The 24095-nt window shown below is 39.9% G+C and overlaps 1 protein-coding gene across 1 annotated transcript in view; it reads right to left on the reverse strand.

The window, feature by feature from the left end:
* Positions 1 to 655: 655 nt before the first annotated feature.
* LOC122888174 (protocadherin Fat 3) overlaps positions 656 to 24095 on the reverse strand; it is a 65147-nt gene continuing 41707 nt past the window's right edge. The window contains exons 34-52 of the mRNA XM_044222240.1: positions 23294 to 23472; positions 21877 to 22090; positions 21574 to 21788; positions 21335 to 21472; positions 20980 to 21123; positions 20701 to 20898; positions 19829 to 20106; positions 19151 to 19713; positions 18581 to 18712; positions 18265 to 18422; positions 17615 to 18146; positions 17124 to 17277; positions 15438 to 15594; positions 13823 to 14239; positions 13144 to 13399; positions 9175 to 9273; positions 7582 to 7641; positions 7290 to 7328; positions 656 to 3995 (exon numbers count right to left, since the gene is read on the reverse strand). Of these exons, the coding sequence (XP_044078175.1) occupies positions 3235 to 3995; positions 7290 to 7328; positions 7582 to 7641; positions 9175 to 9273; positions 13144 to 13399; positions 13823 to 14239; positions 15438 to 15594; positions 17124 to 17277; positions 17615 to 18146; positions 18265 to 18422; positions 18581 to 18712; positions 19151 to 19713; positions 19829 to 20106; positions 20701 to 20898; positions 20980 to 21123; positions 21335 to 21472; positions 21574 to 21788; positions 21877 to 22090; positions 23294 to 23472 (4694 nt within the window). The 3' untranslated portion in view covers positions 656 to 3234. The remainder of the gene's footprint in view (positions 3996 to 7289; positions 7329 to 7581; positions 7642 to 9174; positions 9274 to 13143; positions 13400 to 13822; positions 14240 to 15437; positions 15595 to 17123; positions 17278 to 17614; positions 18147 to 18264; positions 18423 to 18580; positions 18713 to 19150; positions 19714 to 19828; positions 20107 to 20700; positions 20899 to 20979; positions 21124 to 21334; positions 21473 to 21573; positions 21789 to 21876; positions 22091 to 23293; positions 23473 to 24095) is intronic.

Consider the following 24095-nt stretch of genomic DNA (forward strand, 5'->3'; position numbering starts at 1 on the left):
ACTTACAGTACACACACACATATATACCTCATCGCCCCTTAATTGGCCAAAATGTGTTGCATGTGACGGGGGAAATGAAACACAGACATGATCAGGGGGAATGCCTGGTTGCCATGGGAATGTTTTCTGGCAGACAGTTGGCCTGGTGGTGTTTATACAAGGAGGGTTGGATGACAACAAGGATAAAGTTTGTGTGTCAACTCCACGGGGGGAATAGGGAAATATTCAAAAACCACAAAGGTTCCTCGGTGTGTCTCCTTGTTATTTACAGATAGAGTGAGACATGGCATCCACTGACTGTCACCTGCCTTTGACCTTTTGTCACAAATCAAAAATTAATGACTGGTCACCTTCTGAGGACATAGATGAAGCGATGTCACCTTAGTCGGTAGCAGACCTTGTACCATTCAGTAATTAAAGTTTCCTTAATTTGATGTGCATAGGTTCATGTTTAATCAAATACATACTGAGGCTGTGGAATGTGGTTTTCATTTTTCATGTGTGGCTGATTGTGGGTGTACAAGACTCATAACAAATTTCTGTGCAGACAGCAAAAGTATTATCGAATAGCAGATACATGCTTTTAGAGATGCACAGTCTGCATAATTTGATCATAGCACTGGGTCAGTATGGAAATAAACTCAAACACACAGTAAGCTGGATACATCTATTCAAGTCAACAAAGAAATCAGTTCCTGCGGTAAACAAAAGGGTACAATGAGAAGATTACACTGAAATCTGCTCAACTGTTGACAGTGTATACAGCCAAAGCAATCTATCGTAACACCCTTTTCAAATAATCTCAAATGATTTCAAAATAAAATGTATTGTTTGACTGATCATACAATTTATACATTTAACATTCTGTCTCCCCAGGACATCAATGACTTCAAGCTCTGCTAAATTAATCTGCCAGATTCCACTCAAGAAGGAAAGGAAAACATATAAGAGGCGTGACAAGACTGACATGATAGGATTAAATATTTTATGGGTATTATTTTTCTCATGTAGCCTGCGTTGAGATATAGCTCACCAGCTAAAGCACACCATGTACATAATCACCCTTAAGACGAATGCCATTTTCTTTCCAACTAAGTATGAATCTGCTTGATTGGAGTATACTCCTCAAGTCCTTGTAAGGTGCAGCCACTCAAACACTCACACTGGCACATAAACATTGTGCTTCAGCACGTCAGCGACATAAAATAACCGGTTCACTTGAAAGGTACTTTGCAAGATGATTCAACTGCAATGGATGGCAATAAAGTAGTAAAACTTGACAGCAAAGGTGTCTCAGCTGTTAGCAATGTTGATTCACAGCACTGAGGTTCTAGGTTTAAATTTCAGCCTTTGGAAGCTGCTGTTCTGTGATGAGTTTGCACATTCTCACGGTATTCCTGTGGGTTTCCTTACGCAGTCCACAGTCATGCAGGTCAGGTGAACTGGAAACTGTAAAGTGCCCACAGCAGTGAATGATTTTTTGGGGGGTTAGTCTGACCTGTCCGGGATGTTTCTCTGCCTATTGCCCGATGAAAGCTGGGGCATGCTTCAGCAATCCACTTACAGAGTAGACCTGAACAGGAATAGGTAAAGAGGATGAATGGATGGATGGACACCATACTGTGAGACATGGATAGATTAGGTGACACTAAGTCTGATCGTGATGATGTTAAGACCTGTCAGTTGGTATGTGGCTATAAGTGTTAAGGGTTTTTACAGTACTTCCAAAGAGTTCATCCATATAGTACATTTCAATATAACATTCTCTACTGTTATTCTGAAAATCTACATTCTTGCAACAACATATCAATCCATATACTCTTGTTGGAGCAATCATATTTTTAGATCTTTATTACGGTATGTGATGCAGATGATTTGCATTTACACCTGGTCCTTCAGGAGTCCAGAACTGTTTGCTTTGTATATTGTTTGCTGTTTACATCCTTGAGATGGAGATTTTTTTCTCTACAACACAAGGAGAGTGTTTACCAGATGATGCATGGTAAGTGTGAGATGAAGGCAGGTTAGTGCAGCTGTTTCCATTACTAACTGCAGACATCTAGTCTGGCTTGTCCTGTTATGAATAGTTAAATACTCCTTAAATACTCCTAGTTACCTACCACCTGTGTTTCAAAATTGTTTAAACAACATTCCTGTTGTTGTGTATGAACTGGGAACACAGCAGCATTTACACTGCGTTATCAGTGAGGCAACCATGTGTACATGTCTTGGGTGAGTGATTCTGTACTTCACGGCTGCCTTTCCCCATAATTCTCTAAGCCTTTCAGCACAAAAAGTCTGAATATTCATATCACATGTTAATACCAGGTGTAAAGTGGGCTTAATTCTATCTGGAGCACTGCTAAAAGTTCAGCTTTGGTAATATATACAAGGTACACAATGTACATTGAGAGTAATATCAGAATTGTCAACTATTGTTGAGTTGCATGAGTAAAACAAAAAATATGTAGCATTACCAAAAGTACTGTATTTAATCACAATTATAATTATAGGAGCCAGATACCCCTGATGCATGTGTTTGTGAAGAGGCTCATAAGCAACCAAACAAATGAATAGTGTTATTATTAAATAAATAATCATAGAATAATTAAATGATGAAATGATCTCCCGGTATCAACTTCTGGTAATCTTAATAGCATCTCTGAGGCTATGTCTGGGATGTGTGTTCTCTGCAAAACAACCCAGAGCGTGTGTCATTAAAAACAAGAAATGCATTAAGTATTACATGGTTGAGCTAACAAAATGATTGTGTGTGCGTATGTGTGTGAGTCAACAGAACAATGTATGAAATACATGATAACATACATACATACATACATTGGTATCATCTAAAACAGATACAGATTTTGATGTTAATAAAGGCTCTGCTACAATGATTCTATAAATAATAAATGTAATAGCATTGATTCACAGCCAATCTCAGTTAACTCTCATGCAGCACAGATGACGGCATCTAGAGAACACATATATTTCCACATATTCCTCCAGCTTATAAATGAGCCAGGGGATTGGCGGTGGATTAGTGTTTGCTTACAGCGGGATAATAATGTGGGATAGTAAAAGTATATATGGTAATATTCTCCTTTAATTATTTTTAGGTGGTGGACCAACGGTGTCGTATTATAAATGTCAACTATAATCAGAGACGGTCACTGCCTCTTTTTAATTTATAAAGGAATATTAAATGTATTTGTTTTAAACAGTCTTGTGTGCTCATTTAATTCCATCCCAGCCTGCCGTGGGTTCAGATCTGGTTGAGGCTCTGTCTATTCGCGTGGCTCTCCTGGCTCTGAGCGACACCAGGTTCAGTAGTCTTTCCAGCTCGTCTCCAGAACCTGCCAGACTGCTGGAGCCGAGTGCTCCGCGATCCTCCTGTGAACCCCTCCACTCCCCTGTCTGTAAGTCCCATGCCCTGAGTGGGGGCAGAAGTTGAGCCGGGTGCAGGTTGATGCCTGGGGGGTTTGACGGGTATCCTTCGTAGGCTGGTCGGGTTGGGGGCAGAGTGTCATAAAGGCTCTCTTTGTCTTCATTTTGCTCTGGGTCATGGCTGGACTCTCGGTATTCCTCGTAAACAGGCGAGGAGCTGTCTTCACAGCTGTCAAGACCGTGCAACTGCTGATGGTCTCTGTGGTCCTGGCGCACCCCCATGTCTCTGCTGCTGTTGCCTGTGTTTTTCCCTTTCCCATCATGCCTTCTCTTTTCTTCTCTGTCCAGGATGCGTTTCCTCTCCCACTCACCCGACTGATTCCTCTCCCACTGGAAAGCCCTCCTCTCAGTCTCCCTTACACGCTCTCGGCCCCTGTCACCGCTGTAGCCCATCACTCCATAGTCCAGCTGGAGAGACCGCGTGCTGCCTCCTCGTCTGATGTTCTGCTCGGTGTCACTGAGGTCGTAATGGGATCCCACCTCTGGTGGACGCAGACGTGATGGTGACAACCAGCTCGAAGTCTGAGTGGAAGACTCCCAGCGGTATGCTGAAAAGGAAAAGACAAAAACAGAAAGAATAAATCTTTTAAAACAATTTAAAGTGAGTGACTAATAGTATGTTTTAATGGAACAACAAGCAGAGAGATGAGAGAGTTAAGAGAGGGATTTCAATTAACATACTGTTGCTTTATTCTCTCGACAAACTAGTGCTACCAAATCACTGGAAGTATGTAGTTCTCACTTGAATGTGTGTGGTATGTTACAAACAGCCTTTCTGCATTGCACAGTGTAAGCAAGGAATGAGATTATCTATCTAATAGGATCAGCCTGCGAAAGGTGCCACATCAATGAATCACTCCACTTCTAAAACAACAGTATCATGGCAATCTTATCTATAGGAGGTAAGCAAGGTGACACCAGCGAATATGCTTTTAATGAATCATTTACTGGGGGGACTGATCTGAAGGTGTTTACAATTACTCAAATCACTGCAGATTCCATCTGTGCCCTCCTAAAGCCACAACAGCTAACTCTAGGTGTAAAGTCACAACACAAGGTGCCAGGATCTGGGATTTACTGCCTCCTAATAAACAAACTCCTTTACTTAAAAGAAAAAAATGTCAGCCAATTTTCGTTACATTAATGAATAGCCTGTGTATATACTCTGGCTTGTTGTGCTTGTTTCAATTTTTTCTCCTTTTTAGTTTTTCCTCTGCTTATTATCTACTCCCTTGATATCTTTTTATTTTCATAAAAATGTGTTGCTTGTTAGTTGTGAGCATGAGAATGTGTCTGTACATGTGTGAGTGTGTGCTGCATGTTTGAGAGTATGTGTGCGTGTTTTGTGTCTGTGATGCAGCAGGGAGGCTAGTGCATGGCTTTGTTTCTTATTGTGTCACTGTGGGGTTTACTCTGTGTTCTGTGGAACTGCATGTTTACGTTGTGTAATTGCTCCAGTTCTCATTTAGAATTTATTAATGTGCAAATAAAATCAGTCAACAAAATTCCTTTTTTTTTTCATGCTGTTAAATGGACTGATGCAGAACTCCCCGCTAATCCACTACTTCCTACAAACTACAGCATGCAGGTTGCATAATTCATGGTTAGGTTAATGAGCTGTGAGTGAAAAAATATATGAGTGAGAGAAGCCAGAGGGGTCACCCTGTGTGGGATGGAGAGTACCCTTCATTAGCAATGCCTACTCCTGCTATATAATGCATGACACGTGTGGACAGAGATATCTAATAGACTGCCGTGCCAACAAACCACAAAAAATGTGGGAGTTCTTACTGCATGCCATGCTCCTGAAACATCTCTACTTCTTCTCATCTTTGCTCTGCAGGTGGCGAAGTGGAAAAGAAAACAAATATCTCATGGGACAGGAAGCCTTTGATGATGAAATGCTCTTCTCGTAGAAACGAGTGAATGCAGAAAGACATGGTGAATGATGACATGGAAGAATACACACTCGATAACGGGAGAGGGAGGCTGGCAGAGAGCCATTTAGCAAAGTAAACAGACAAATGCACACACAAAACAAATAATACACACATACATACACATGCACACGGTAATTGCACACACAAACACGTTATGCAGTTTTATGTGTCAAATCGAAAATTTCAGATCCCATTTCCACAATAACAGACACGAATGCTGTTATTTCCTCTCTTATTATACTGGTATTTTTGTCTTTTGTATACAGTTGTTTCTGTAGTACCCTGTGTTTGGTATGTATGGCTATTGTCATTGTCCTGTCACTTTTCTTTTACAGCACAAACATAAGATAATATATATAAAATAAGAAATGTATGTTTGTACATGTGTTATATTAACACTGAATCCAGTGGGTTATTTGGAGCAATCTACTGGACAACAATTGCATTAATCATTTAATTCCCCGTCTGAAATAAAACTTCTTATGCTTCAGTAGGCAGGCAGTAACACAAGCATAAAGGTCTTGCAGTCTTGCTGTGGGTAAGTAATGAAATGCTTTGTGGACCTAATAAATTACAGAGAGAACAAACAGACTTGGTAACTATGAGCCAATTAATATTGGTTCGCACAAGCAACTGCCAAGAGCAGAGGGATCTTATAGGATAGGTGCAACTGGATCATGACTGCCCTAATCTCTGTTTAAGCAAAATCATACATTTGCTAAGAGTGGAAAGTCAGTGTTCAGCCTGTAGATGATGCCCCATGTAGTGTGAAAAAAAGTTTTTGAAGCTGCCTTCTTATCTACCATTCTATGTGGCTTGGCTCCAAGTGCCCCTAAAATCCACTGAGGCCAGGGGGAAAGCTTTGCTTTGCTCGGAGTGAGGACTGTACGTTACACCCAATTTGACTGAGCTATTAAATGTCAGCATAATTCAAATTATTTTAATCAACTATATATATACAGTAGGCACTTGCATATGTTGCATACTTGCCTGAAAGAATTATGTGGTGAGAGAAATGTTTTATACATATAATGTTTTATTAAATATTTTTTGACCTAATGTTTTTATTCATCATCAATCATAGAAAGCTGTGTTTTATATTGAAAATGTGTTGCAGGTAGGTTTGCTTTTGATAGCGTTTTATAGAATCTGAATCCAATATCAAATCCACTTCTCCAATCCAAATCCTTTCAAATCCCTTGTCAACCCCCTTTTGGTTTAGCTTTCAACAGTTAGAAGTAATTAAATACATAAGATTCAATTGAGATCTTTATCAACTTTTGTTGGCTAACAAAGCAGAAACACTATAGTTTTGAGTGGAAGACTAAATAGAAATCAACAGTATTGATAATCAATCACCACCTGTAGCTATAATCTGCAGGAAGAGCCTGACTGATACTGGATTTTTGAAGTCAATGCTGATATTGATATTTGATATCTGCAAATATTTGTTTTCTAGCATGAAACCATAACATAAACAGACATTCCCAACAGACTGCTCAAATTATCTGTCATGCTGTAGAATTACTGTTAATTTACTACATCTGATATAATCTGTTATTTCAACTGATGAAAAGTGACAACAATGAGAAGCCTGCTACCTAAATGTTGTATTTTGCTAGATTAAAAATGGAACCACCAATCAGAAACCAACCCTAGTTAGAAGTCAGGAAACATAACTAGAAACTGGGAGGCTACATTTACAATCAAAGTCTTGGTAGCAAAAAAAGAAGGTGTAAATAGAAATGGTAATATGTGTTGTATGGGATATGATAAAAGTATTCAGAGAAAATAATGTAAAGAATACAAAAAGGTTGGGTTTTGCATTCACAGCTTGAGAAATGAAGCCAAAGGGACGGCAAGGTAATAAGATGTTTTTCAGTTGCTTTGCAACTCACTCACCTGGGCTGTTCCGCCGCTGTTCTTTGTCCATGTTCGACACTACAAAGGGAGAGAGAAAGTAAAAGTCAGAGAAAGACTGAGGCCAACAACACAGAAACCAAAGGGGGGAAATTGAAACACAGAGAGATCCAGTGTTAGAAACTGACAAAAATATTGGAAATCTAAGCAGGATGATTTATTCTGAATAGCAAGGGGATTGAGTACATTATATCTTAGTGCTTCTGCCACTGAACAAACACTTCAGAAGACAGACACAAAAGAGATATAAGAGACAGAAGATATTCTTTCATACCTTCACTTTCAACATTATCAACAGCATCATTGACGAGACGTATGACTGTCACTATGGAGGCTAGGCAGAATACAGAAACAGAGAAGAAGAAAAACAGAAACAATGCCAGTGCATTTATGAATAGGGTACAGTTTCATGTGCTGGGTGTGACTGAGATTAGATGGAGAATGCATGTGAGCAGCATGTGTGTGCACACGTGTTGAAAACAGAGGAGATACAATGCACAACATTCAATGAAAAAAGGAACATTTACTTTAGTTCAATTCTGTAATCGCAGATTTCAAAGAGCTAAATGACCTCTCAAAATTAAAAATACTCCTATGAGAAGGAGACAGGGCAGATCATGCTGCCCAATATGTATCAACAGGCCACAACCTGAGGGACATATTACAGTGTTTATGTAGTTTTCACTTATTTGTATTTTTAACTGCAAGTCTGTAATTTATTATTATTTTATTTTATTTCACACATGCTTTGGCAATGTTAACATCTGTTTCCCATGCCAATAAAGCCCAATTGAAAACAGACACACACACACACACACGCATACACATGCACACACACACAATCATTAGGGTGTTTGGCTTCCAACCTCTTATACTTAGCTAATGAAAGATCAATGGTATTGAATTATCTGGGGAAAAGACACACTGTAGAATTCAGGGAAAGTCTTAATGGTACTGAGTTATCCAAGAAAAAGACTATAGAATTTAAAGAAAAGGGCTTTCACTTATAGCTAGGGTAGGTAATGTATTTCAGAAGCATTTTGTGTTATATTTGTTGAAATTACCTTTACATTCCAACAGCAATCAATAAATAAAATGCTACCTACCTACCTGCCTGGGTGCACTCTGCCCGTGCACTCATTGCGCATGAAAATGTGTTTTGGGGCAGTGGCTTTGAAGGGAGACATGAAGGGAGGGGGTGGGATTTTTTTCTGTTGGATACTTTCACAATCTAGCTGTCTCTTGCCAGTTTCTCCAACATTACCTACCCTAGCTTTAAGACCTGTGCATTCACCTTTGATGCATTTATATGTATGGTTTGATTGCATTGAGGTACCTTTCATGAAACATTTCTATTGGTCTATTGTCTGCTTGCTTTTCAATATGTTAATAGAGTTAATGCACTATAGCAAACAAAACAAAAACTCTTTCATTCCCACTGCAATATTCATTTTAAACAAGGCCAAATACACTGTCATTACTTTTTAATGCAGCTTTGCACACTTGTTCTTATTTTTTATTTATGGAATTATTTGCATTTTAATGCAATTTCATGTGAGTCTTTCAACATTTCTTTCAACATTTCTTCAACATGTCTTTCGACAATTGTATATATTTATGTGACAGACAACAAAGTTTTTTGAATCTTGAATCTTTGAATCTTGCAAAGTGGACTGTTCCTACATTCAGGGAATTTTATCTACAGCAGAGGCTCCCTGCCTAAATAAGAAGTAATATCTACTTGAAGACTGATTTTCCCTTCTTTTGAATAGCATTTAGAGGCCTTATGTGGTAAACTATTTCACAAGAAACATGCAAAGATTAAGGAGTGCAAAGTGTGTTGTTAGTTTTAGCAATAGAGTCTTACCGTTGTCATCGAAGGACTCGGAAGTGTAGGAACTGAGAGAGTGCTCCTCAGAGGTGGAGTCTGAGAGACACGCCACCTCGTCCATCAGCTCTGACACGTCTAATGTACAAACACACACAAACACCGGTGCATATTCATTTCCAAACCCCTTTTGGAAGCATTTTCTTAATATCCAACAAGCCATAACAACATTTTCCAATTAAAATTAAAGGCAAATTAAAGATTGTTAAGCTGATATGAATTTAAATTTTTAAAGGATAGGTTTTTCAAGTCTATCATAATACAATACTCACATGCCTATATGTACATTTAAAGTGTTACTGAATGCTGTAATCATTCTTTCTGTCTATCCTGGCGATGAAGAGATCCCTTCCTGGCATGACTCAATGTTAATATGAGGCTTATGCCATTTGAGTTAGCCAAATCAAGTGGGTAGGCACTTGGATTGCTAGCTGGGACTACAGAAGCCTCATATTAGCTTTGGCTGAACTTTGGAATGCATTTTTGCACGAAACTGTAGATTTTCCAATCTCTTACACTGAAAGGATGTCTTTACAGCCAGGCTGAACAGGAGAAATGAACACAGTCTTTCAATGTACATATGGGCATATGAGTGTTGTATTAATATAGGCTTGGCTTATCTAAACTAATCCTTTAATATCTATCCATACTTCCATTCGTCCATCCTTTTCCTTTCCTTTTCCTGACATGGCTATGTCAGATAAAGAGAAAGCCTAAATCCACTCACACACATAGCAAACAATTAGATATTATATTAGATAACTATAAAGATATTTTAAGTTGCAGTATACTCAAAATGAATTTTGTCAATGTGATTCCTGACACTGTTTTCCTTTGCTGAGCTGTTATTTGGAGGGTCAGAATTGCCTCTGAGTGATTATTTCTCAAAGAACTGCCAGCAGGGCATGGCAGATACTTATGTGTCACAATGACTTCAGATAAAAGCATGTTGCTATGGAGACTGTCTATAAGACTGTCTGTTAAGACAGGTACGTTGCTCTACCAGGTGCTCTAATCTAGCAGCAATAAAACACCTGGTTTCACATTAGTGTTCAAATTGAGAAAGAGATACAGAAGACCAACAGAGCAGAAAGCATTGGTATGGGCTCTGAAGACAGTTCTATTTGGAATATAAAACTGTTTGGAAATAAGAACTGGCAGCTTTGATGATGTGATTAAAAGTAACTTTTGAGGCTCAAAGAGGCTTTATGATGGTAGGTGGAACAAATATGAAAGAGTAGAAAGAGAAACAGACTTTTCACTGCCTCTTCTGCCGAATCTTAACTTAAAGTACTGACCTTTATGTCTGAAATTGAGTTGGCATTGAATGCTCAGGATTTAATCAAATATTTTCATATCTAAATCATAACTATGGTAATTAAAGACTATATGTAAGTTCTTATATTAAGACAACAGTAAATACTGACCACACCCAATGCTGTTCTGCCATTTTCTTAAATCCTGTGCAGATATGTAACAGGTGAAAATGTATGATCTTGACACTGCTGTGGTTTCCAGCTCTTTCCACTGTTGCTTTATAATATACCATTAGAAAACAGCTTTTCCTGTTTGGCAAAGCAATAAACAATTTGTTAGTGTATCTTGGTAGCATAGATTGTTTTAACAGGTTTTGTGATGGGTGGCTTGCTTCTCATAACTGGACAGGGCATGTCTTTGTCATCCTTGTCTGTCACATCTTCTAAAATGTCCTTGTCTGTTTCAAAATTGGGCTTTAAACTTGACATTCTGCAAGCAAGCAGTCAGGGCTTGGCCCATCTTATAATCAAAACCATACTCTGTCCGTGAGGGGCCAGGATGTCTGGACATCAACTTTAGCTTTCTGAGCCCAAGCTCGGTGGTCGAGGTCCAGTGCATTTGAAACAAGTGAAATGCTCCTTTGGGAATGTGAGCAGTAAGGCAGCACCATCAATCAAAATAAATAAGAAAGGTATTGCAACAGTCACTGGTCTAATTCAGCATGCAGGTGAGGGGACACTTGTCAACATACTATAGTTTTTTTTTAAGTCAACATTTTTTTATTCTGTCTTTCGTTTAATTTTATTTTCTTTCTTCACACACACCCATTCGTTATTGTGCCAGTGGCTACCCTGCCACGTGCCAATGTTGGCGGCCATGCCAGAGGTTACGGACCCAACCCCTGCTCTAATCCTGCCACTAACACTCAGCTGAACCATATTCTCATCCTGGCTCCAAACTTTTTAAATCCCCTACACTTTTCCAATTGCATTCACTTGTAGTAATTTTCTGGCATTCTGACATTCTCGAAAAGGTAAAACTTCACATTACACTTGCACAGTTAATGCTATTTAATTCACTTAATTAATTAGCACACAATCTGGTTTGGCTCCCTTGAATTTTTGCATTCAGTTTACAACATTTTAATTGGAAATGCTTATTACCACTAATACTAAGCCAAACATAGGTCTAATCCTCACCTCCAACAGTTTTAAATCTTGGACTTCTTTTTAGCAACTAAAACAGCTTCACAAATTGCTTTATATAATTTGTCCTGTAATTGGTACAGTAATAGTCATAGCATTTGAACTGGAAAGTCTCCACTAAGAGGGTTTACTCCATCTGGATTATTAGAGGAACTGGTGTTATGATGTTTCTGTGAGGCCTTAGTTGTTAAAGTCATTCAATCATAAACCTTCTATTAAAAATACATTTCTTTGCAAAACATCATGAAGATCAATATACTTACTCTGAGACATTCTATGTTTGAGAGCACAATTGCCAAAAACTGAGGAATATGGGACCTGATTTTTTCAGTATTTCATTATTCATTAGCTTTTATTTATGCATGAGCAGCAGGTAGTGACAGAAAAGTGACTGATATGTTCCCTCACATATCGACTTGTGCCCACCTATTGCAATATTTATTATTATACTTGTTTGTGGTTGCTGTGGTGTGAATAAATAACTAAACTGTTTCCAATTGATTAATTAAACCGGCAGTTAACACTGGAGTCATTAATAATCAGGATATTAGTTTGCTGTAAGTTTAATCACATATTAATTAATGGACTGTGATATAACTGTAACCCCTTGGGGCACATGCCTTTCCTTTTTTGTGCATGCACTCAACAGGGGAGCAAAAAATAAAATAACCTATTTACCATTCCCACAGGAAGGAATCAATAATTAACAGGCAGGAAGTTCCCACTGCAGGCTGTATTATTCAAACAACAGCTTGGACAGAGAATCGAAATATGTGAAGTCTACCTTAGCACTGAGATACAACATGATTATTTCATTGACAGAGAACAGTGAACTGTGCTCTTGGTGGTAACAGTGTGGCAGCTAAATATCAGACTGAATTATCTGACAACTATTTCTCCCCACTCTCCCTCAGTTTGTCCTCCTCTCAGTCGACAAAGGTATACATGAAGCAGACTTGGATGAAAAAAAAAAAACGACAGAAAACTTAGCTGAAAAGTTGACTTTCTTTGAGTGGAAGTGTTCCAACTACTTTGATTTTGACTTAACTTTTTTTTATCCAAAGTAGGACAAGAACATAGGACATCAGTTCTGGCTGATTACCCTGACCATTCAAACAGAAGTGCACAGGAGATGTAAGAGAGTTACCCTGATACAAGAGGACATGATTGCCAATTTCAGCAGTTTAACAGAAAAGTAAGTTATATTATCATTTAGTGCTCCCAAGAAGTAAATAGTAAAACTAAAATGAAATGATAAGCAAAATTAAAATATTACTTCTCAACCACTCTTGCTTACTCTGGACCATTTTCTTTGATGTGTGTGATCAAAAGCCATAGATCACTGTGAAATAAGCTGCCTCAGTGGAGATGATTGCATGGGTGTAACACAATTAGTTCATGGCCTGTGTACTCTGTGCCTTTTTGATCAGACGTTAGAAACTGTGTGCGAATGTGAGCGTGTGCATGCACATGGTTGCAGTCTTACCCTGTGGACTGTTATCTCGCTGTGTTCTCTCCAACTCAAAAGCTCTCTGCCCCCATTCCTCCTCTCTCTCATCTCTCACCCTCTCCAGCCCTTCCTCCCTGGTTTCCTCGCCCTCCCAGGACACTTTGTGGGCTGGACTGAGCTCTGAGTGGCAGGCCGATGCCGAAGGGAGATTGGGCGCCACGCTGCACACTGCAATGCCCCTCCTATTGCCCACACCTCGGACATTCGACATGTCTGAGAGGAAGCTGCTGAACTGTAGAGACGGGAGAAAACAGCAATGCACAAAAATGCAAAAAGGATAAATCCAGTGACATTCTATATTTTTTTGTATTGTCAAGAAATCCAATGAAAAGACCAAACTACCAACTACTAAAGCACATCAGTGAGCAGCACCACTGCACTGGGTAACATGTTCTTTCATTATAATGAACATGGGCACTGTAGTTCATTTTAAGTCCCACATTGTTCTGCTCCCATTAATTCTCGCTAGTGTAGCAAATACTCAAAATAGTCCCCATCAAATGCACTATTTATTCCTGTTTGAGCAATGTTTGCTATAAACTACTTCCAAGCTGTTTTAGGAAATTATTTATATTATATATATTTATATAGTATATATGTAAGTATATATTTTTAAAATCTAAAATAAATTTATTTTTGCACTACTTTTGCATACCTGACTGCCCTCACTGGATGTGGTCTTGTCACCATCGCCACTCCTCATACCCTGGTTGCTGAGTCCTCCTGGTAGAGGGGAGTGGGCAGTCGGACGCACCATGACCTGGGGAGGGCCCCCAGTGCTGCCTCCCACTTCACCATAGGTGATTGTGGTCCCTGGTGAACCTGATACACGCACGGCTTTAAACTCAATCCCTTCAGCCCCCATGCCAGTCTTGTGCAGCATGTAGCTGGTTTCTGTGGATATAGCTGACACACCCATCACAGTCTGAGTCCCTGGGCCCAGATCTGAGTCTTTCCTAAATTTGATTTTCTTCCGAAAGGCGATGAAGAGTATGAGGAGGAGAATGATGACAAAGGCAAGGACCCCAATGCCAATTATCTCTCCTGGTCCGACGTAAGACAGCGGCTCCGCCTGGGCAACATGAAGAGAAAAATCATAAAACGTGGATAGAACTGTGTCTCTCAAATGTATCACTGTCTGGTGGAATCGTATCAACTTCAATTTAGGGGATTTTCACGTTTAGAATTCACTTCCATTCAAATAAAGAACAATCACATATTTCCAACTTGCTGAGAAAACACCTGTTGGCATGATGAAACGTTTTCTAAAAAATATTGGTTATCAAGGTGTCCATGGTACAGATTGGGCTTTTCCCCCTCAGACTGTGACAGATTCCTTTAAAATGATCCAGCAGCCATCTGACAATTCTAGTTAATATGCATGTTTGATGGTGGAGTGCACAGATAGATACAGTGCAGTTGACTGTCCACCCCCAAGCACTCTTGGAAGGAGATCAATGTAAATTAACACATCACACTTTGAAAGACCACCGGCATTACAAAAGTTTTATAACCTCAAGCATCTTTTGATTAACAAACTTACTGACATTCTGTTGGTGTAAAATTAAGATTTTGTATCATGCGATGTTGGATACATATAAAATTTATATCTACTCACTCACTATTGCAAAGCATTACAAAAATCACATTTCTGGTCTTGAAGTACGGATTCTTGTTTTAATAGAATATGTGATGACTAAATTAAAATAGACATTTCGTGTCCATGTACAGAAATCTTATAGATCACATTTCGTGGCAGTTTCATGAACTGCTGTGATACTGTGTAAATTGTGTTAAAATGTCCTTGAACAACGACAAAAAACCAAAAAAAAAAACCAAAGCTAATGTATCCATTGGTTGTGAAAACAGCTTAATAAGTTTTGTCGATTATGGTTATTTCTCTGCTAATTACAGTCTTCTAGGGAATAACGAAAGCACCTTCCTTCTCACAATGTGTAACATTAATTGGGCTTGCAATATAAGGTATATAGCGCACGACAAATGTCAAGAGCGTGACAACTTCAAATGGAAACTGTGATTTACCCATTACCATACTTTCATTCATCTACTGCAGAGACAAACATACTAAGCTGATGAATAAACCTTCCCGGTAGGCCACTGCACACTCAGAATTCTAAACAGCTTCACTGAGTATTCCAAGTCCCATTAGGAGCAAGCTGAATGCGCAAAAGCAAGCTGAAATGCTAGTACTTTTTGGATTATACTTGAGTATATTCTGTAAGATTCTATAAGTGTTGTTCATACTATACCTGCGTGTCATCCCCTGGATCATCAGGTGTCTGATCATCACAAAACTGACCCTCGTACCCCTCTGAACAGTTACAGTAGAACGACCCGAACGTGTTGACACACTCTCCTCCATTTCCACACTCATCCTGGTCGCACTCATTTATATCCTCATCACATCTGCAGAGGCATAGACAAATACATTGCTATGCATGGAAGTGGTGAAGAAGATTTGTATCAATGTGAAAGAGAAGAATAAAAGATTAAAGTGTGACAGTGAGTTAAAAAGACAGAAAGAAAATAAATACTTAGGAGATCATCTTTTCAGAGGGCCTTTCTTTTGCTAAATCAAGGGATTATCTTCAAGGATTCCCCTTTTATCCTAATTTACATGGTTCTGATTTAAAGAAATAAGCATGAATGCAAACACATACACACACACACACACACACACACACACACACAAATATTCTTATATAAAGACGAACATTCCAATAAAACAAAGACAATCACAAACATAATTTTACTCCACAAACATACACGCTCATCTTGGCTTATCATTTCAAACATGGTGCCCTGCTGTGAGGGAGATAGAAAATACTTATATTTCTCTTTTCAATTACATTTTCTTGATGGGATTTTCAAAACACTGTACAAGAGTTGGTCTGGTGTAAGAAGAAAAAGCACACTGAGTACTGTGGGAAGCTTCTTTGTATCCAAAGTTTTGCTTTAAATGATAAAAGTGCAGGGAATCATTATACTGCACAGTTTACTTGGCCAGGCTATATTAGCCAGTGATATCATCTCATGAATATTTTAGAAAATGAATGCCTTATACCCTAATTAACAAACCTCGTTAATTCAGCAAGTTGTGTGATATTTGTAATATATTTCTGTGTCTATGAATTAACTTTTAAAGGGAAATTTTCACATTTTTAGGGAATTTTCCAATTGAATATACTTTATTTTATTGTTATTTAAATGCAAATATTTCAGTGTAATATTTTTAATCAATCCACAGGAACATTTCATAGCCAACAGCTGTTTGCTCATAGCAGAAAATAGTATTTTCTTTGGCTATGGTTTCAATCTTTGTCCATCATTAACTGATGGATGATAATGAACAATCTGCTGCCTGAAAAAAAAAAAATCTTAATTTTTATCTCAGTTATTATTCAGCTAAATTGAATTGAATCCACCTTAATAAAAAAAACATCTTTGTCAAAAGCATAAAAAAGCAGAACCATTTTCTCCTTTGAGGGAAAACTGCTCTCTAGTGGTGGCTCCATTGAACAACCACATGAGCAGAGAGGTTATTTCAAAGGCAATTACTGAGCTGTAATTAAGAAGGAAGCTACAAAATGATTATAGGCGTTTCAACTGAAATTATACTGAATTTAATTAGAAACACTAATTTATCTTACACAATAACAACTAAAACAACTGGGGTGCTAATGTGGACTAATGGGTGTGTGTGTGTGTGTGTGTGTGTGTTTGCTGTGTCCTACACATGTTTTTTTTTTCATATTTGAATGTGTATGAGAGGAGAGATGCAGATGTTAATGTGTCTAAATCATCACAAACCTGTCATTGTGTACATACTGTGTAAACAGGGCACGTCCTTCATCAGCACTGTTTTTGTACTCAGTAATTAAAGATTGTGTGTGTGTCTGTGTGTGTGTGTGTGATTGCAGGCTATTTAATCTTACATAAGTCCCCCGAGTCCTTTAGGACAGCCACAGAGGAATGCACTGCCTACAGCCTTACAGTCCCCACCGTTCTGGCATGGGTTTGGCATGCAGGATGTCAATTCAATTTCACAGTGCCCCCCAGTGAAGCCAGCGCTGCAACTACACATGAAGCCTGTTGGAGAGAGAAATTAAAAATGTGTCAAATAATAATAAAAATAATATATAATCATAAATATTAATAAATATCAATATCAAATCCAGTTAATATCATGTGGTTTCATTTGCGAGTAAATGACTGAATAGTTAAGCACCGTACAGACTAAATATATACGTATAAGTTGATGGTCAGCACTGCACAAACAAGCCATCAAATTAGAATTAGGCAAAAATGAAAATGCTCAAAATGACACTCAAGTGAATTTGTTTCATATAACAACAGCTATTTATGTTGTTTTTATACAACAAGATGACTAACACCCACACGCATTCACACTGTCATCTACACAGACCTCCAGAGGGCAGACTGCTGCAGATGGCTCCGTTGAAGCAGGGCTGACTGACGCATGGATCTGGATAAAGCACGCAGCCCAACTTGACTTCACTCAGTCCGGCTATCTCTGCATAACGGCTCCTCTTATTCTGGAGTGGCAGCTCGTTACCGTTCAGCATCAGTGAGCCCAGACAGCCCTGGAAGCCATCCTGGGCTCTTGGGGGGGCCCTCGCTCCACGGTCCCCAAGTCCTAGCCCTCCCTGGCTTCTCCCTGGCCCTGGGCTTGGCCTCTCGCCTTGCCCGTTCATTGGCCTCACTTGAGCCCCGAAGAAAAAGGATGAATCTGGGGCCAGAGGCCAAAGGCGAACAGGGGCTCGAGCTGCTCGGCGGCGCTCCACATAGCTGTCGTCCAATGACAGGAGAGTGTAGTTCCTAGTCAGCTCCAAGGCAACGGCATGCCAGAGGCCATCGTTTATTGGTCTGCCAGAGATACCCATAATGCCAAGGGTGTTGTCACAGTCCAACTGAAACCAGAGTCGACCCCCTTCAATCTGTGGAAGATAGGGAAAGGGAAATTAATTGTATGTTTACAGTACACTATTTGCTGAGCAGATCTGGCATTGGGAAACTATACAGTAAAGTGTAGCATTAGGATGTAAATGTGTTTACCTTGAGCATGGTACAGGGGTTAACACGTGTGAACATAATGACTCCTCTTCTCTGAAGTGTTCTGATCCTCAAGCCGAGCCTCATTTCTCCACTCTGACCACTCTCTGTCACTCTGTACTTGATGTAACTGTTTCCAGAGAAACTCAGAGAGGTTTGGCCTACACATTCACAAAACATAGAGATACAGGATTGGAGGGCAAAGGCTTGAAAAAGACAAATAATACAAAATGAAATCCTTGCAACTGAGGATCTACTCGTCTGCCCTGATCAGATACACAGAAGTGGTCCAAAAGCATAAGGAAGTATCAAATCATACCTGCACACTCATCTAGTCTCTCAGGCTGACACTGGCAGACAGATGGCGCTGTAGGACCAGAACGGACACACTGCATGTCTGCTGGACAGGACTGACCTTCACAAAGTTCCACAGGAGTGGGACATGTCCCTCCTGTTTGGAAAGGGGCAGATACAGAAATATTAAAAAATAATGCCTTCAGGAAGTCAGAATATCATCTGTCTTCATTTGAAAAAAATGTTTTATTCTTTAATATATGTATGCATCTTTTTATGCATAACATCTATCTGTCTCTCTGTTATCAGTTTTATTTTTCAGATAGACAATATTACACTACTTCTATGATTCCAACTTTTCAAAACCTAGTTAGAGATTTATTCAATACAAGAAAATACAACACACAAACTTACACAAAAAATATCTATGTACATGTAGTAAAACACATTCAGACGCTTCAGGATTTCACAGATTTATATATCAAAACTAATGACTAATACTGGCATACTGACAGCTGCGACAGATATCAAAGGCACTAACAATGTGAGTGGGGCTTAGTTAGATTGCAAGTCCATGCATGAGTGCAGTGCTCACCAGGACAGGTGCAGGTTTCTATAGGGCTGAACCTTGGTGACACCAAGCTGACCCTCTCTGTGCTGTAGGTGACAGGCAAGCCACCCTCCATCACCAGTGTCTGTTCACACACCCTGTCCCCACACTCCAGCTCCCCAGAACAAGCACTGCTCACCACCACTGCCCCAGCTAGGACACCTCGAATCAGGCCTTGCTCTGCTGCTTCATCCACCTTTGCTGACAACTCTTGCTGGGAGTAGATCCCACCCATCTGCCCACTGCCTGATGTCTCTGGCCTCTCCACGGCCAGAAGCAAGTCCACGTCAGATTTCCCCATCACTGGCTGTATACTGAGTATATGGATGGGATCCTGTTGTCCTGGTGACCATTTCCAGCCGGCTAGTCCCCGTAACATTAGTTTAATCTGGCTCAGGTAGCGACCAAGCAAGTCTTCTGGGGACAGTGAGCTGAAACGTAGGGTCAGGGCACTACGCAGCAACACATCTGTCACCTGTTCGACCTGGACTGACACATCAGCTATCACAGCGAAACGTCCGTCACTCACTGTGGCATTCATCTGGTATCTGAGAGAGAACAAGAAAATGGCGTGTGTTTACACACAAAAAGTTTTTTCTCATATCCACAAGTTTTTAGCCTCTGTGTGTGTGCTAGAGTGTGTTTGTGTGGTGTAGTGTGTACCTGCCAGGTTCCAGGCCCGGCAGAGCCACGATGCTGCCATCCTGTCTGTTTATCTTAAACATGCTCTTGGGCTGAGGCTTCTGGGTAAATGACAACACGTCATTGAGGTCGCGGTCAGTTGCATAGATCCGGCCAATTGGGCCGCCCTGGAAGGTGTCAGTTACCATGACGATGAAGATTTCGAGGGGGGAGACAGCGGGTTTGTACTGACTGTTCCCGATGACCCTCAGAAATATCCAGGAAGAAGAGGTAAGACTTGGCTTACCAGAGTCACTTGCCTAAGAGACCAAAACAAAGAAAACAAAGATATTCAGTGACTCAAATCAAAGAAACAGAGGTAAAGTTCTGCTGAAATATTACAGACTTAAGATTGAAATCTAATTACTGGTGGTTGTATTTGGGTACAATTTCTTACTGGGGAAGATGTGTAAAGATGGTTATCGCATTAAGATGGTTATAAGAAGGTGATATGATAACATTGTGTTTACATTCAGACACTCATTCTCCTGGCATCTGTATAAGCAAACAATTAAAAACAAAAAATATGGATAGCAATGTAACTGGAGCTGAAAAATTTTTTTATTGATGCAGTCAATATTAAAGCATAGACCCTCCTTCTATGCTGCCATATTAGTGGTGTTAATCGCTTCTCCATTACAGAAACGTGTTTATATAAGGCTACTTTAAGACTCTAATAGACAGACTATTGAGCAGCTAACAATGAGAGACTCATAATGCTGACTATGTGTAACCATGCAAACAAAGTGTATTTGTCAGTCAACTTTTCCTGAATATACAGAATCAGAAATACTGTATTGATCCCCGAGGGGAAACTCTTTCGTTACAGTGGTTAAAAAACTCCCGTTGCTAACCTGGACTTCAAGAGTGAACTCTCTGGGGGCTTCGGGGCCAAACACACGGTTGGACCTCAAAGTTCCAGTCTGGTCCAGGGAGAAGAAATTTCCCTCATTTCCTGACACGATGCGAAACTCAAAGGGAGGGCCATTTCTAGGGGAGTCTTTATCGCTGACTGACAGCTTCAGCAGGGTGGTGCCAGCAGCTTGGTTTAGCTGGAAGTATGGAGAGAGAGGAGTTGAGATGACGCTAGCACAAAAATGCACGAACATCAGCAAACACACACAGATGTGTACCTGTATGATGGCTGTGGAGTTGGGAGGGGTGAAGACGGGTGGGTTGTCGTTAACGTCGGCAATGTCAATGTTAAGGGTGACAGTGGAGGACATGGCAGGAGAGCCACTGTCGAACGCCTGCACTGACAAAGAGTACCTGGACACCTAGATGGAGCAGAAGGGGATGAGAGTGCCATAGCATCTGTATGTATCAGGCAGTATGGCAAGCAAGTCCCATTTTATGCTTGCATAATATGAGACTTCATTGGGTGCTGACCTTGAACGGACTTGGTATTTTCTGCCTTGGCTGTGCTCATGAACCAGAAAATTACTATTGATTGTTTATGAGATATTGTACTTAAAGATGCATTCTTACTAGTTCTCTGTCGAGCCGCTTATTGACTTTGAGCAGTCCTGTTACAGGGTCAATCCAGAAATGGTTGCTACGGTCACCTTTCAGGATAGAGTAGGTGATTCGCCCATTCACCTGGCTGTCCAAATCTTCTGCCAAAACCTAGAAAATACATACGGAGAGAAACAAAAGTTAATGAAAAATACAGAAAAGTATAGATATACCAATATAAGGGTGGGGAACAAATTAAGACTAAATGTTACCCTTGTAATTGTCTGCCCAACAGATGCATCCTCGCTGACCAGAACATTGTAGATGTCCTGACTGAAGGATGGAGCGTTGTCGTTGACATCCATGAGTTCAATGGTTACCATGGTAGCAGTGCTGAGAGGAGGGTTCCCGCTGTCCCAGGCCTCAATGGTGAGGTAGTAGTCCTTACACACCTCAAAGTCCAAATCATCAGTCACAGAAATAGAGCCTAAAATGTACACATAGTATGGTATATATAGGATTCAATTTAAGAAATTCTACTGCTCAAAAAGGACAATACAAGAACCTCTGCTCACCCAGGTTTCTGTCTATGGTGAACTTTCCTAACTCGTTGCCCGATCGGATGTGGTAGGTGATCTCTGCATTAGGTCCAATGTCAACGCTCGTCGCCAGCACTCGCAGCACCTCGGTTCCCACAGCTACATCCTCAGGGACAGTAACAGCGTAGTCCCTCCTCTGGAAGACTGGAGCGTTGTCATTCACATCTAGCACCAAAATGGTCAAATCAACCTGAGGGAGACACAAGAGACTGTTAACAGAACTCCCTAATAAATCATTTGTCTGCGCTGCTACCGGCCCTGAGTACGCTGAGTATGCGGAAATACGCACTTTATGAATACTGTATATGTTACATGAATTTTATCATTAGTTTCTAGTAATTATCCTGAGAGGTAGTTTTCATTTTCTACATAATAATGCTTTAATTTGTATAGAAGAATGAGGACTTTTTTTCTTTTTTATATCTTACTTCTAATTATTAAAATACTTTTTTAGGCCTGGTGATAAATGGGATAGGTTTGTTGATATGAAGTTGTTTGTGTTGTTCTGATTGTGTGCTTTTGTGTAAGTTTTGCTGTTTATGGTGCGTGCCTACTATAAATACTGCTACAACTTCTGGAACCACTACTGGTACCACCACTGCTATTGCTGCTATTACAGCTACAACTACTGCTACTTGTATTAGCATTGGTACTTACTGCCACAAATAATAATATTAAATTTCAGCACCATGGACAGCGGACCCCATGGACATGTGGTCCAAAACGACCACACCTGACCTCACTTTTGCTACATCGGGTGTAATTCCAGTTTGTGTTTATGGTTTGTTCTGGCAGCCTAAAAAGGACCAAAGAAAGACAAACCTAGTGGGTGTGAGAGAGCCAACACTGTTTCATCTTGTCTTATGGTCTCTGCACTGCCTCTGTCTCTGTACTTGTAACTTTCTCCATCCCATCCACTGTACAATTTTACAAAGTTTTATCTTGATTGAATCTACTAGGTTCTTTATCTGATCTCTACACTAAACAACATATTTTTATTCATTGGCTTCTCTTATCCATGTGTATGGACAGAAATACAGATTGCACATCACCAGATGGATGACTGCATGGCTGACTAATCTGTAATTCAATATGTAGTGTGTAAATTCTAATTAGATTATAGTGGTAAATAGGTTAAATTACATTATCATATCTATTTGTGTTTTTAGAAATAATTGATGCTAATTACTCATAAGCTGTATTAATTGCTCTGTATCTGATTTAATTACTCAGAAAACCATGATTATATCACCTAAAATATAAATGTTGTGAAGACTGGGGGGGGGTTAATGAGTGTTAAACTAACACTCCCTGCCGTTAGGTTTAGTGGATATATTGGATAGCATGGCAAAAATACAACTGAGATTGAATTTGTGTCACTGGGACCACCAACCTGTGAGGACAGTGCCCCCTGTTGCCCATCTTGGTCAGTGGCCTGAACACGGACATGATAGGAGTCTCGGCTCTCTCTGTCCAGAGATCTCTCCAGAATTACCATCCCAGATACCGGGTCGATGGAAAAGAATCCATTGACTGAATCCACCAGAGAATAGACCACTGTACGGTTAAGACCTGGAGAGAACAGAAGACAAATTCATGCACACCCAGGACTAAATATTGTGCCAAAATGTTCCTCTTCCTGTTCCTGGTAATAATCTTTTTTTAATTACAGGGTAATTTTAGATACATGGGAAGAATAATAAAATATGTTTCTCATGGACAAGTCAACAGTTTGAATGTTTAGTGATGTAATGGCTTGAACCTACATTCACTGTATGTAGGAAATCATAGAAAAGGTTTCAGTCGTAGTCATCTGGACACTGTTTTCAGAATCAAGACGTTTCGGCTCCCATCCAGAAGTCATTCTCAATTGTGAAAAAATGGAACGGGAACTCTGTGTTACATAAGCCCTGCCCTCAGGAAGAAGTATACCTGAGTATCTGTTGATTAGCTAGTTTCACCTGAAACTGACCTAATTGTTTCCATGATGGCCCAGTAATCAGTAATCAGTAATCTGATTACTAGATTACTGATTACTGGTTCCATTTTTACACAATTGAGAATGACTTCCGGATGGGAGCCGATAGAACACTCCTGGACGAATGAGGGACTAACCCGTCTGTATGTAGGAAACTTTCTTTGCTCATTATCATCCATCCTTTAGATGTTACACATCCAACATATAACAACATTAC

Source organism: Siniperca chuatsi, linkage group LG14, assembly GCF_020085105.1.
Source record: "Siniperca chuatsi isolate FFG_IHB_CAS linkage group LG14, ASM2008510v1, whole genome shotgun sequence".
Taxonomy (NCBI): Eukaryota; Metazoa; Chordata; class Actinopteri; order Centrarchiformes; family Sinipercidae; genus Siniperca; species Siniperca chuatsi.